The following is a 13,063-nucleotide window of genomic DNA, read 5'->3' on the forward strand; positions in this document are numbered from 1 at the left end:
TTTTATCACTCAATGTTAAGGGCCTTAACTCGCCCAATAAGCGTCAACAGCTCTGGCATTACTTCCTGCAGCATGACCCGGACATCATTTTCATACAGGAGACCCACCTTCTCCAGGCAGATACGAAACGCATGGCGCACCCTAGATACCCCCTCCAATTCTGGGCTTCAGCAGATACGAAAACGGCTGGGGTGGCGGTGTTGTGCAAGGCTGGCATCAGGCGGGGCAATGGCAAGCTCTTCCGGGGTGGTGACGGCCGCTTCCTCAGGGTCTCGGTCGAGGTAGGCTCCCGCCGTCTTATGTTGTGCAATGTGTATGCGCCCAACCTGGCACAGGATCGCTTCCTTCGAGACCTCTTGCATGCTCATGTCCTTCGGGGCGGACCCTCGCTCATCCTGGGGGGCGACTTCAATTTGGTGTGGTGCCCTGCGCTGGACCGAAGTGCGGGCTCCTTTCACGGGGCGGGGGCGATGTCCTCTGCGCTGCGTAAACAGTTGGGCGACTTGGGTCTCTTCGACGCTTGGCGCTACTTCTTCCCCGACAAACGGGACTACTCTTTTTATTCTAGTGCGCATCGCTCTTATTCCCGCATCGATCACGTGTTCGTATCGCATGACCTAATATGTGACGTGGTGGATGTGGACATGTCGGACATCTCCATCTCGGACCATGCGCACGTAGAGTTGCACCTCCGTGACCTGCGGAGTGGTACCCCCAGGGAACGAAAGTGGCGCCTGCCCCCCCACCTCCTCCGAGATACTGCGGCGGTAGATGACATTCGCACGGCCATCACCTCCTACTTCGAGTTTAACGACCTGCCGGAAACGCCGTTCCCGGTGGTGTGGGACGCCTTCAAGGCTACTATTCGGGGTCATATCACCTCTCTCGAGATAGCGAGAGCTCGAGAGAGACGGGCAGTGGAGGAGGGTCTGGTGGTGGCCTTGAGGGAAGCGGAGGCGCGGCACCAGGAGGGGTCCACTCTGAAGGTGCGGAGGCACCTGGCGAACCTGCGGGGGCAATTGCGCATGCTGCGTGCGAACCGAGCGGAGAAATCTCTATTAGCATTAAAGCGATTGCACTTTGACGGTGGAGACAAGGTGGGGAAGCTTCTGGCGAGACGTCTGAGGGTCAAGGCGGCCAGATCCCACATAGCGAACGTGCTGCTCCCGGACGGGTCTCGGGCAACGGCGATGGAGGCTAAAATGCAGGCGTTCAGGGACTATTACGCCTCCTTGTACTCGGCAGACCCCGCCGGCGCTACCCCGCCGGAGGAGGTCCTGGAACACTATGGCGGGACGCGCTTGCACCCCGACGTGGCGGAAGGGTTGGAGGAGCCGCTTTCACTTGCTGAGGTGGCTGAGGCCATCAAGGATCTGAACTTGGGAAAGACGCCGGGCCCTGACGGCCTGCCGCTTTCTTTTTACCGGATCTTCCGGGAACAGCTGGGTCCTTATCTCCTCAGACTCTTTGCTTCCTTCGATGGTGGCCGGGGTCCCTCCCCGGACATGGGGATGGCGGAAATAGCTCTAATCCCTAAGCCTGGGAAAGATCCGGCGCTTTGCTCGTCATATCGCCCGATTGCGCTCCTCAATACTGATTTTAAAATTTACACGAAGATGCTGGCTAAGAGACTTGACCCCCACATGCCGGATCTCGTGGATCCTGATCAGGTGGGCTTCATCCGGGGCCGGCAAGGGGCGGACAATGTGCGGAGATTGGCCCACTTGGTAGGGAAGGTACATCATTGGCACATTCCGGCGTGCCTCCTGTCACTAGACGCTGAGAAGGCGTTTGACCGCGTGGATTGGGGGTTCCTCCAGGCGGTCCTCTGCAGGATAGGTCTCGGCCCAAGGATGGTGGCCAGGATCATGGCACCCTATGTGGAACCGAGGGCGAGGGTCAGGGTGAATGGGAGGTTAACGGACCCGTTTGCCATTGGCAGAGGGACACGGCAGGGCTGCCCTCTCTCGCCATTGCTGTTCGCCCTGGCGATCGAACCACTGGCGGACCTGATCAGGCGTAACCCGGACATCTGCGGCGTTCAGATGGGGGGGCAGGCCCATAAAGTGGCGTTATACGCAGACGACCTTATCCTCACTCTGACGGAACCGAGACGGTCCTTGCCGGCACTTCATGAAGTGCTCTGTTCCTTCGAAAGCGCCTCGGGTTTAAAAATTAATCACGATAAATCGTGGGTGCTTAACCTCACGATACCTGTCCGCCGCTTTCGATACGGTGTCTCATCAAATACTCTTAGACCGACTGGAGCAGATTGGCCTGTGTGGCTCTGCACTGTCTTGGATCACATCTTTTCTCCAGGGCCGATCACAGAGGGTTCTCCTCAGACCTTTTAAAGCAGGGTCCAAACCTCTTGTCTGTGGAGTCCCTCAGGGCTCGGCATTGAGCCCTCTGTTCTTTAATGTCTACCTGGCTCCGTTAGCCAAGGTTGTGGAGGCCTGCGGAGTCAGAGTGATTTCATATGCTGATGACACACAGCTGATATTCTCCTTTAGAGATCACTCTGACTCCAGCCTCTCTAGCTTCCGCCACTGTTTGGGAGAAATCTGTTCATGGATGGCCTCGAGTCACCTTCGTCTTAATACGGATAAGACGGAGGTCTTGTTCTTCAATCAAAAAATGACAATACCCCCCTCTCTGTGGTGGCCTACGGTACTTAACCCCCCCCCTATTCCGGTGCACACGGCCCGTAATCTGGGATTCCAGTTTGACGACACGCTCTCCTGTGGCCCTCAAATTAACAAAGTCACGGCGGCCTGCTTTGGTAAGCTAAAAATGATGAAAAAAATCTTTCCATTCTTGCCTATGGATGCGCGCCGAACAGTCACCCAGGCGCTAATAACGTCCCATTTGGATTATGCCAACAGTCTTTATGCAGGGGCCCCTCTATATCAAATTGAACGCCTGCAAGCAGTTCAAAACGCGGCTGCAAGACTGATTGGCAATATCCCTTTCCGACATTCGATCTCCATGTTTCGTAAAAAGCTCCACTGGCTGCCTATAGCTTCTCGGATTAAGTTCAAAACACTTACTCTTGCTTTCCGTGCTCTTAACGGGACCGGTCCTGAATACTTAAGAAAGAGACTGACATTATCCCATTCAGTGAGAGACCTACGTTCCAACAGCCTACGCCTTATGGTTGTGCCACGCTTTCGCCGCACACGAATGGGTGGCAGAGCTTTCGCTGTCCTGGCTGCGAAACATTGGAACTGCCTCCCTTTAGACCTCAGATTTGCCTCATCTGAAACACTGTTCCGCAGCCGCCTGAAAACTTGGCTATTTTCCTCATTCTAGATAGATACTTCTTTATCTCTACTGACAGTTTTTAGCGCCGGGACACCTCCGACGGAGGTAGCCGTGCGCTCTACAAGATCCATAAATAATAATAATAATAATTCCTCCGACCGAGGTTCCTCCCCTGGAGGTGCTGTGCCCCTACCGATGGACGGACCAACATATCCGATACCTCGGCCTCTCCCTGACTCCCTCTTTGGACGGCTGGTCGGCGCTCAACTGGGCGGAATGCCGCAAATCAGTTCTCGCTGATCTGCAGCGGTGGAAACCTCTTACCCCCTCGTGGTTGGGCAGGTTGAATGCGGTCAAAATGTCCATCCTGCCGAAAGTACTCTACCTGTTCCAATGCCTTCCTACGCCTATCCCTCTGCCGAAGATTAGAGCCTTGCAAAGGGACTGCACTCAATTCATCTGGGGGGCAAGAAACCCCGCTTCTCCCAGGCACTCCTCATGGCCCCGCGGGATCGTGGAGGGCTGGGGTGCCCGAATCTGGTGGACTATTATTGGGCTGCCCACTTGCGGTTTGTCATCGAGTGGGGTATTAGACGGAGTGAGAAGGGGTGGCTACACCTGGACCGGGCGGTCACGGGCCGCACGATCTGGAACCTCGCTTGGACCCATAGGGCGGGAAGGGCCCCTAGTGCTTATCTGGCGATTCCCACTAGAACAGTCCTGGACGTGTGGGACAAGGTGGCGGTGCGAAAGGGCCTTACGACTTTCCCCTCACCTCACACCCCCATAGAGGATAACCCGTGGTTTCCGCCGGCTAACCATACTACCGCCTTTCGCAGGTGGACACGAGAAGACTGAAAAGTCCTTACGGATCTCTTTGACGGAAGCTCCCTTAAGTCCTTTGGCCATTGTAGAGAGGAGTTCCGTCTTCCCCCGGAGGCTGAATTACAGTTTCTGCAGTTGCGCCACTGGGCCCTGTCAGATGCGATGTACCCGGGGGCCTCTCGGGCCTTCACCCCATTCGAGAGGCTGGCACGCTCCGGTGCGGGCTCGAAGGGCCTTATATCAAAAATGTATCGGATTCTACAACATCCTTCCGCACCCCCTGCACACCCCTATCAGCGTCGTTGGCAGGAGACTCTAGGGGCTGATATTGATCAGGCGCAGTGGACCCGCCTCTGGAGGGATGTTCCTAAGGTGTACCGCAGTGTGCCGCAACAGGAAAATGCGTACAAGGTGATGACGCTGTGGTACTACACGCCCCAACGCCTGCACAAGATGTTTCCCTCTGTATCGCCCGGTTGTTGGAGATGCAATCATGTGCCAGGCGACTTCATGCACATTTGGTGGACATGCCCGGTAATCGCTATCTTTTGGAAGGAGGTGTTGAGCCACATTCGGGGGGTGCTGGGATTTCCCCTGCCTGATGCTGCTGGCACGATACTACTGGGACTTAAGCCTGTTGATCTGCTGGCCCTGACCTGTAGTGATTGGACCTTGGCGATGCAAATGTTGGGTGCCGCTAGACAACTTATCGCTCTGTACTGGAAGAAGGTGGAGGCCCCCCCTCTAGCTGTATGGTTCGGCAGACTGTGGCAGGTCGTTACTATGGAACTACTCTCGGCCAGGCTGCAGTCTCGCGCGACCCGCTTTGAAAAGGTTTGGAGGCCACTAGTAGCTTACCTTTGCAGGAGCGAATACGCTAGGAATATGCCCCCTTCGCTGCGAGCATTGCAACTGGTGGAAGATGCGGCGCTGCCCTATACTCCCCGCACCCTGTGACGCCCCCAATGCAGCGGCTGTCTCCTCTGCCTCTTCCCTACTCCTCCCCTGCTCTTCTTCTCTTCTCCTTCTCACCTCTGCTTTACTCTTTTGACGGCCTTCTCTTGGGCCTCTGGTTGACTGTTGGGCCCCTGGGGCTGGTTACTTGTTTCTGTTTGAAATGTTTGTACTTGCCCGCTCCGAGGGAAGGTCTGTAAGGCGGGGTATCACTGAGATGTGCCGGGCAGCGCTTCTTGGCCCCCTTCATGGTTGACTTCGTGGGATCTTGCTGGCCGTTGATGTGCAGATCGGCGAGTGTGTTTGGACGTTTCGATTTATGCAATCTTTGCACCACGAATTCTTTCACGCGGCCGGCCCCATGAGGGTTGTAGGCTTATCGCTGTGTCACTGTGACCCTTTTCTTATGTGTGTCTCGAACTGAGGCTTAATAAACAGAAGTTGAAATAAATATATATATACTAAATGACAAAAAAAAAAAAAAAAAAAAATTTATGAAAAGTAATTACCAATTTAATATAATATAATAATTAATCAATTAAAATTACAGATTAAAATTAAATATTACAATTAATTACCTATTAATACAAATTATTTACAAATTAACAATTAATAATGTAACATTTAGAAATTAATTAACAATTATTTCAATTTAAATACAATTAAATAAATTTATTTATTTAATTAATTATAAATAAATTACTTCCCACCCTTTTCCCCTATAAACCCACAACCCGCTACAGAAAATAAATTAGTAAAATTAACATAATTAGCAATTAATCAATTAAATAAAATTAATTGGCAATTCTAATTTAATTAATTACCCATAAAAAATTAATTAACAATTAATTAAAAATGAATACCAATAAATAAATTTACATATTTTATTAATTATAATTAAATTACTTCCCACCCTATTCCCCTATACACCCACAACCCGCTACAGAAAATAAATTAGTAAAATTAACATAATTAGCAATTAATCAATTAATTAAAATTAATTGCCAATTAAAATTTAATTAATTACCAAATATAAATCAATTAACAATTAATTAAAAATGAATACTAATAAATACATTTACATATTTAATTAATTATAATTAAATTACTTCCCACCCTATTCCCCTATAAACCCACAACCCGCTACAAAATTAAATTACGCAAAAATTTAAAAAACACAATTCATTAATTAAAATAAATTATAACATAAATACACACTTTTCACACATATAATAACATAAAAACACTATAAAAAATTCGATATTATTAAAAATTCGATCATTTTAATAACCTATATTATATACTTCGATATTTTAACTTTCTATATTTTTAACATTCGATATTACATTACTTACCTTAAAAACGATATTTTTGATGTCTATATTCTGTCCATTCGATATTTTGTCCATTCTATATTTTAAACTCGATATTATGTCCATTCAATATTTTGTAGTCGATATTTTGACTGTTTACTGCATAAAGATATCTAAAGTTGACCTCTCGACAGCTGTCTTCCTTTGGCCTATAAACAACTGGGGATTACTTATTGGACGGACGCAGTGATAACGCTGAACGGTCAACATTACCACCACTTTCATCAGCCTGCCGTGAGGGGAACGGTCATCGTTGCCATTACCTACTCCAGCCATGAGGGGAACACGCTGGACTACAATTCCCAGCAACCCCGCAGGCGGCGCCTCCTCTGACGATGTGTGCGATAAGACCTCCACCGGCCACCCCGCGCCGTCAGAGGCCGAAGGAGGCCGAGCTGGGCCACACCACTGAAATTTATCAACTCATCGTTCGGGAGCTTCCTGGTCCTGTCTATTTAAGGATAAGGTACTGAAACACAGTCATATTTGATAATTGATATTGACACTAACATTGACCTTAGCTGTCGAGTGTTGAAAATGAGCAGGCCGAGACGTGGAAATGGGCAAGGGGACGTGGGGACTTTGGATGCTTTTTTACTCAGGGCTGAGTCCGCACTCATTCATGAAATAGAGCTCACTGAGCGCAGACTGTCCCTGGAACTCCAACACCCTTGTAATCAACTCACTCCCAATACCCCCGAGCCATGAATTAATGCAGAATTGGACTCATTGCATACTAGCTCGCTGCAGGCAACAGTCTCGGATTTAGAAGTTATCAATGCTTCAAATGTCTGTAATGCCTGATATTGTTGATGTAATTAACAATCCTGTAAAAGCCAGTGTGCCAATTGTGCTAAACATGGTGACACGGGGTCAGACGCGGGGTCAGAAAACAAAATCCATACAGGAAAATAGCCAGGCACCTCCGGCTAAGAAAAGGAAAGGGCAGGACTCTAATAAACAAAACTACCTCTTGCCTAAACTGTTGGGGCGTAGGAGCAAACCCAGCCGATAAAGAGTGCAACCCGGGGCCTACCCCAAACCTAAAAGAAATTTCATCTAAAGGGGTTCTTCAAGAGGGTGAAGACTTTTGGAAAAAACTGGAGCTATCAATGTCAGTTTTATTAGAACCAATATTGCAAAAGCTAATTGGAATTGAAGAGAGATTAAGTAAACTGAAAAAGACAGAGACTAATAGCACCTATCCACCCTTGCATGTTCATTCCCAAAAAAGAGCAGATGCCATTGCCCCTGTTGCTGCTTCAAAAAGCACTGCAACTTGAGGAGTTGTTTACCTGCCTGATTCAGAAAGCCCCAGGGTACCATCCACCTTGCAAAATGGCATTGATATTACACAACAGACAAAAGGTCTGACTACCAAGCAGGGTCTGAATATGCATGCACCTGGTAGCGCCTGCACTGATAAGCCTAGCCGTACCCAGGGTAGGATATCCCAGCTCACAAGTGTAATAGAAGGTCAGATTCCTGATCAAAGACGCCTTCGTGGCCCCAATGCTAATCTACACTTACCCCCAGAAGCAACTCCATATACCCTAGTATTAGCCAACATCCCCCCATTATCGCCTGATGAGTCAGAACACTGGTCTTATTTGAAGAATAAATTGTTGCACTTTTTAAATAGGAGGACAGGGATAACCAATAACGTGGTATTTTCAGAATTGAAGATGGTGCGTCGAATTGGGTGGGTGGGCAAATTTACTAAGAACCTCCCGGGAGATTGTATAGTTTTGTCATTCAGATCCCCAGCTCTGGTTAAGATGATACTAGACAGAACGGACAACTGGACTGTAGATACAAGGGGAATATCCCTTCTACCCCATGGGTTCTTTTACCAACCGCCCGGACTTCAATGGCAAGTTGTAGAGGAAGAGAGGCTTATTCGGGCAAACAAGCATCCTCTGCAACCTGTCTGGCATCACCTAAATCGCTTTGAGGCACTGAGTGGGCTTGCAGATATAGATTGACAAACCCCGCTGAGAGAAATGTAGGGAACTAGGATATTCCCTTGAATGATGTAGATAAAGCCTAAAATTCAGCAGAACGTGTTGTCGCCTCCACTTTTATATATGATTATGACCCTGCTAATAGCTCATGCCCTTCACCAGTGCCAGTAATTACTGATATTTTTGGGGAAGTTAAAGTAGTATCTGCCCTCTTAGACTTATCTCTTGGAATATTGCAGGAATTTCCTCAAAATTAACTGATGAGACGTGGCTTCAATATATTAATACATTTGACATAATTTGTGTCCAAGAAACTTGGAGTTTGAATGAAATTGATATAGATGGATACTGTTCTTTCAATGTCCAGGCAACACTTTCAATTGCAGGGAGAGCAAAGGGAGGTCTGGTAACATGGATTTCTGTTAAATATGGGTCCCTAACGGCAGAGAATATAATTGTCTCCCCCTGGTACCAGCTCATCTTGATTTCAAATTTGATTGATGCTACAATACTTTTGGTACACTAGTACTATAATATTTTGATACAAATAACTGTGAGGCCGTTAACACCCTCAAAGAGGAAATCAATAAGATTGCAGGGAAATATCATCCTTTATGTATAATTTGGGCAGGTGATTTTAATTGCACATTATGTGGCTATAGTTCAACCAATATTTGTGGGCTCACTGATACTGAGAATCAGCCCTTGCCACATTTTAAACACACCACGCAGTTTGAAGCGTTAAACTCTATTATTGTGGTTAATGATTTATGTCTAGCTGATACTTTGGTTAGTACCCCGTCAATACAATATCCAACTTACCCGGGTGGGGGTAATACTAGTACAATTGATTTTCTGTTAATATCTAGAAAATTCACCAGCCTCGTAGTGAGGTTTGCGGTTGAACTAAACCCAACTAGTGACCACAATCCCCTCACTATTTTTATGTATGTAACGGCACAGGAGGGCAAGGGCGATAAGTGTCCACTTAAGTATAATCGTAACCAGGCAGTAAGACTAAAATGGAGTAAAATAAATCCCTCTTAGTTTGAGGAGGAGAACATATTTAAAACCAATTTAAGTCAAATTATGTCATGTTTAACTCATGATTCCCACCCAGACGTAGTTATATGGGATTTTGAATTTATTTGTAAAAATGTTTCTAAATTCTTGACCAAGCTTGTGAAAAGGAGGGCCCCTCAAGAAAGAAGATGGTTTAATGCAGAGTGCACCGGGGCGCATAAAGATCTTAAGAATGCCTTGCATGCAATACCTCGTGACCGAACTTTGATCAAGAAAGCAAGGCAAACTAATAAACTAATAATTAAGCAGAGAAAGGATGATCTAAGAAGACAAGCATGGGAAGATCTTGAAAGAGCTAGTGCTCTCAGGGATTCTAAAAGTTTCTGGGAGGTTATCAATTGCCTCCTTTTCACTAACAAGGTGAAGAGCATGGCGTCAACAATACTAGGGGAAGCCTGGGAACATCATTTTACAAAGCTTTTTAACCCAAACTGCGTCTCTCCTGATGAACAAAGGGATGGACCAGTAATTCATTTAGATACAGCATATCACCATAGTTCCTCCCTGACTGCTCGTGAGGTTAAAGGCGCTCTAACAAAGGGTGTTTCCTGAAAAGCACCAGGCCCGGACGGGGTGCCCCTGTACTTATTTAAAAGCAACCACGAACTATTGGTTAATGTTTTTAAAGCTGTAATAGTGGGACAGATCCCTTCATCATGGAAAGAGGCTGTAGTGGTGCCGATCTACAAAAAAGCTAATAGAAACGATCCAGCATGCTACAGGCCCATATCCCTTATTGAGTCTTGGGGAGGGTAATTCTAGCACGCTTGGAAACTTGGGCTAATGACTCTGGTCTCATATCCAACACTCAATATGGCTTCAGAAGGGGCATGGAACAAACAAACAGTGCCTCAACCTGTCCCTGATCATGGGTAAGTACATGAAGGCGAGAAGGGGGTCAATCCACCTTGGCTTCATGGACTTATCCAGCACATTTGATACAATGAACAGGGGGAAGTTATGGAATTTAATGGACAAAATGGGCTCCGAGGAGCCCCTTATAACCCTGTTGTGGAGGTTGCATGCCTCTACTACTGTTTCTATCCGTTATGATCCTGGGGTGAGAAGACCAGGTCAATTGTTTCAACGGAGGGGGTTCGTCAAGGGTGCATCTTGGCCCCTTTTTTATTCCTATTACATACAAATGGTCTGGAGGCTTTTCTTTTGGAGCAACAACTAGACTTTCCCAGCATAGGAGGTAAATCAGTACCCCTGCTGTCATACGCAGACAACACTGTCCTGATGGCCTTGACGGCCAATAGCCTTCCAAAAGCCTTGAATGCCTTTACTGACTTTATGTTGGCATTAGACTTGAAAGTACATTTTAGTAAATCTTTTATTATAGTGTGTGGCCCTAAACGAACAAAAACAAGGACATATGTGGTGAAGGATAAGATAATAAACAAGATGCCCATTTGTACTTATTTAGGGAATGTTTTTAATAACAAATTAAATTGGGAGCCACTGATTGTGGCCAGAGTCCAAAACACTAACAGAACAGTGGAGGGACTGTTCCACTTAGCTTGTAAGATAGGACATAAGCCAGTAGCGGAGATGATAACCCTATACAAACCTAAATGTCTATCAGTAGCTACTTTCGGGGCAGGAGTATGGGGACATCACAAAAGCAACCAGCTACAAATCCTGGAAAATTAATTTTTAAAAAGATTATTAATGATCCCTGTTAGTTTCTCCAATGTTTTAGTCACCTAGAAGGGGGAATGGACTTTGTAAGGGATAGAATAAATATTGCACTGTTGATCCTCTGGGGAAAAATGTGGACATCAGAGGACTTATTATTTTCAAGGAGTGTTTTTCACGTTTCCTTAAGACCAGATTTCGACTCTGCACATTGCACTTTCTTGTGGCTTTCCCTAAACAGGTGAGTTGGTGTGTTAGATTAACTCCCTGTCCGTGCAATAATTTAGCCCAACAAAGCACGATGCACTTTGTATTGTTCTGCAATCTCTACAAAGATCCAAGGACACGTTTTATCAAACCTATTTTGCGTGATATTAGACCCTGTTCCTATCAGGAGGGTTTTAATTTCTTACGTTCTTTATCTACTGCTGCTATCTGTATTGCCATGCTTAACTTTACTCGAACTGCCTTATCAATTAGGACACTGTATGAATCGTAATATGAAATTAAGCTTTTAAATGATTTTATAGCATTACCTATTTAATATTCATGTGTGGAACACTAATATGATGAATTAATTTGATTAATTATGACATCTTTGCAGTGGGAGTTAGCATGATGCTGGAGGACGATATATGTGTTGAAATCTTAAATTTTTAAAGCTTGATCATGTATTTTGTGACAGTCTTTTTGTAGAGGTTTTCTTTTAAGAACTATAATATGTATGCATGTAAACTTTTATGATTCTTAAGAATCGAATAAAGTTATTTTGACTGACTGACTGAGTATAGGTTTGGAGATGCATGTCACAAATTCCGATCTGTTTAGTGTTAAGCTAACTGTTTTGCCTTCTTTTCTCTCTGCAGAAAAGCGCCTGGCCCCTAGCAGTGTGAAACCTGCTTTCTGTGGCCCTGTTCTGAACCGTCGAAATTCCTCGGTGAAAACAGTTCAGAAGGCTGAGGAGAAGGATTCTAGTTTGCACTGCTTGGACTGCAAAGAGACTGCGAAAAGAGATGAGAACCAGCCTCCATCTCACATGTCCACGGCAGACATGTTGGACCCAGCACCTTGAAAATTGAAAACTGCTTTAGGTTATTGGAAAAAGAACCTAGGGGCCTTCTGATGCATGAACAGTCAAACAGAACTGTCTGGAGCGATATCGCCAGCACCGGCCGCCAAAGGGACAGATTTATATGAATTTCAGCAAAGTATAAGTTGATGAGATAGGTTTTTTTACAGCTTTATTTTTTTACTTTAACTATTTTTATTTAAAAATAGCACCAAGTACGGATTTCGCTCACTCTACATTTTACCGTTACTGGGCTAAGCCTGTATTATACATTGAAGAAGGTGAGCCAGCACAACATGTTTATAAAGACATGTCTCGGAGTAGGGCAATGCCTAAAAAACTTTTATTCGGCCAGAAATAGCAGTATATAGAACAATATTTGTGTTATTAACAGATTCATGATTTTATTGGCTTATTTCTAAATGCAGCTACAAATTACTTTAGTATAATTCAGAAACTGAATTGGTCACCTGTGGCTTATCAATTTTACGAGGCATGCTCTACTCCTAAAACGTTAGCATCCCAGAGTTCTCTCCTTTTTTGTTTTGCATAATTTATGCAGTACCATATGCATTAGGGAAATTTGAGTTCCAGACATTTTTTTCGTTGGACTGTCATATTTAAGTGGAATAAAATTTGTAAAGGTTCTGAGGTATTTTGCAACCTTCTTTGCTGTACATGTTATCTGCATGCCAACTTGGTCGACTGAGTTTAATCACGTATCAATATGCAGTTTTGAAGCTCTCAAGTTGTGCTGCACATGTTTTGGAATCCTTACTATTTTATGTCCCTAAGAAAATGCTATGATTCTCTTGGTAATATCCAGATCTACAATGCAGGTAGGCAATATCTCACCTCGTCTTGAGCAGCCCTCTAAAGAGTTTGCTGGA

The 13,063-nt window shown here is 45.6% G+C and overlaps 1 protein-coding gene across 1 annotated transcript in view; it reads left to right on the forward strand.

Moving 5' to 3' along the window:
* Nucleotides 1-12,820, forward strand: part of DEF6 (DEF6 guanine nucleotide exchange factor) — a 419,734-nt gene extending 406,914 nt beyond the window's left edge. Inside the window, exon 11 of the mRNA XM_078644309.1 lies at nucleotides 11,971-12,820. Within this exon, the coding sequence (XP_078500435.1) occupies nucleotides 11,971-12,176 (206 nt within the window). The 3' untranslated portion in view covers nucleotides 12,177-12,820. The remainder of the gene's footprint in view (nucleotides 1-11,970) is intronic.
* Nucleotides 12,821-13,063: the final 243 nt, after the last annotated feature.

Source organism: Lissotriton helveticus, chromosome 5_1, assembly GCF_964261635.1.
Source record: "Lissotriton helveticus chromosome 5_1, aLisHel1.1, whole genome shotgun sequence".
In the NCBI taxonomy this organism is placed as follows: domain Eukaryota; kingdom Metazoa; phylum Chordata; class Amphibia; order Caudata; family Salamandridae; genus Lissotriton; species Lissotriton helveticus.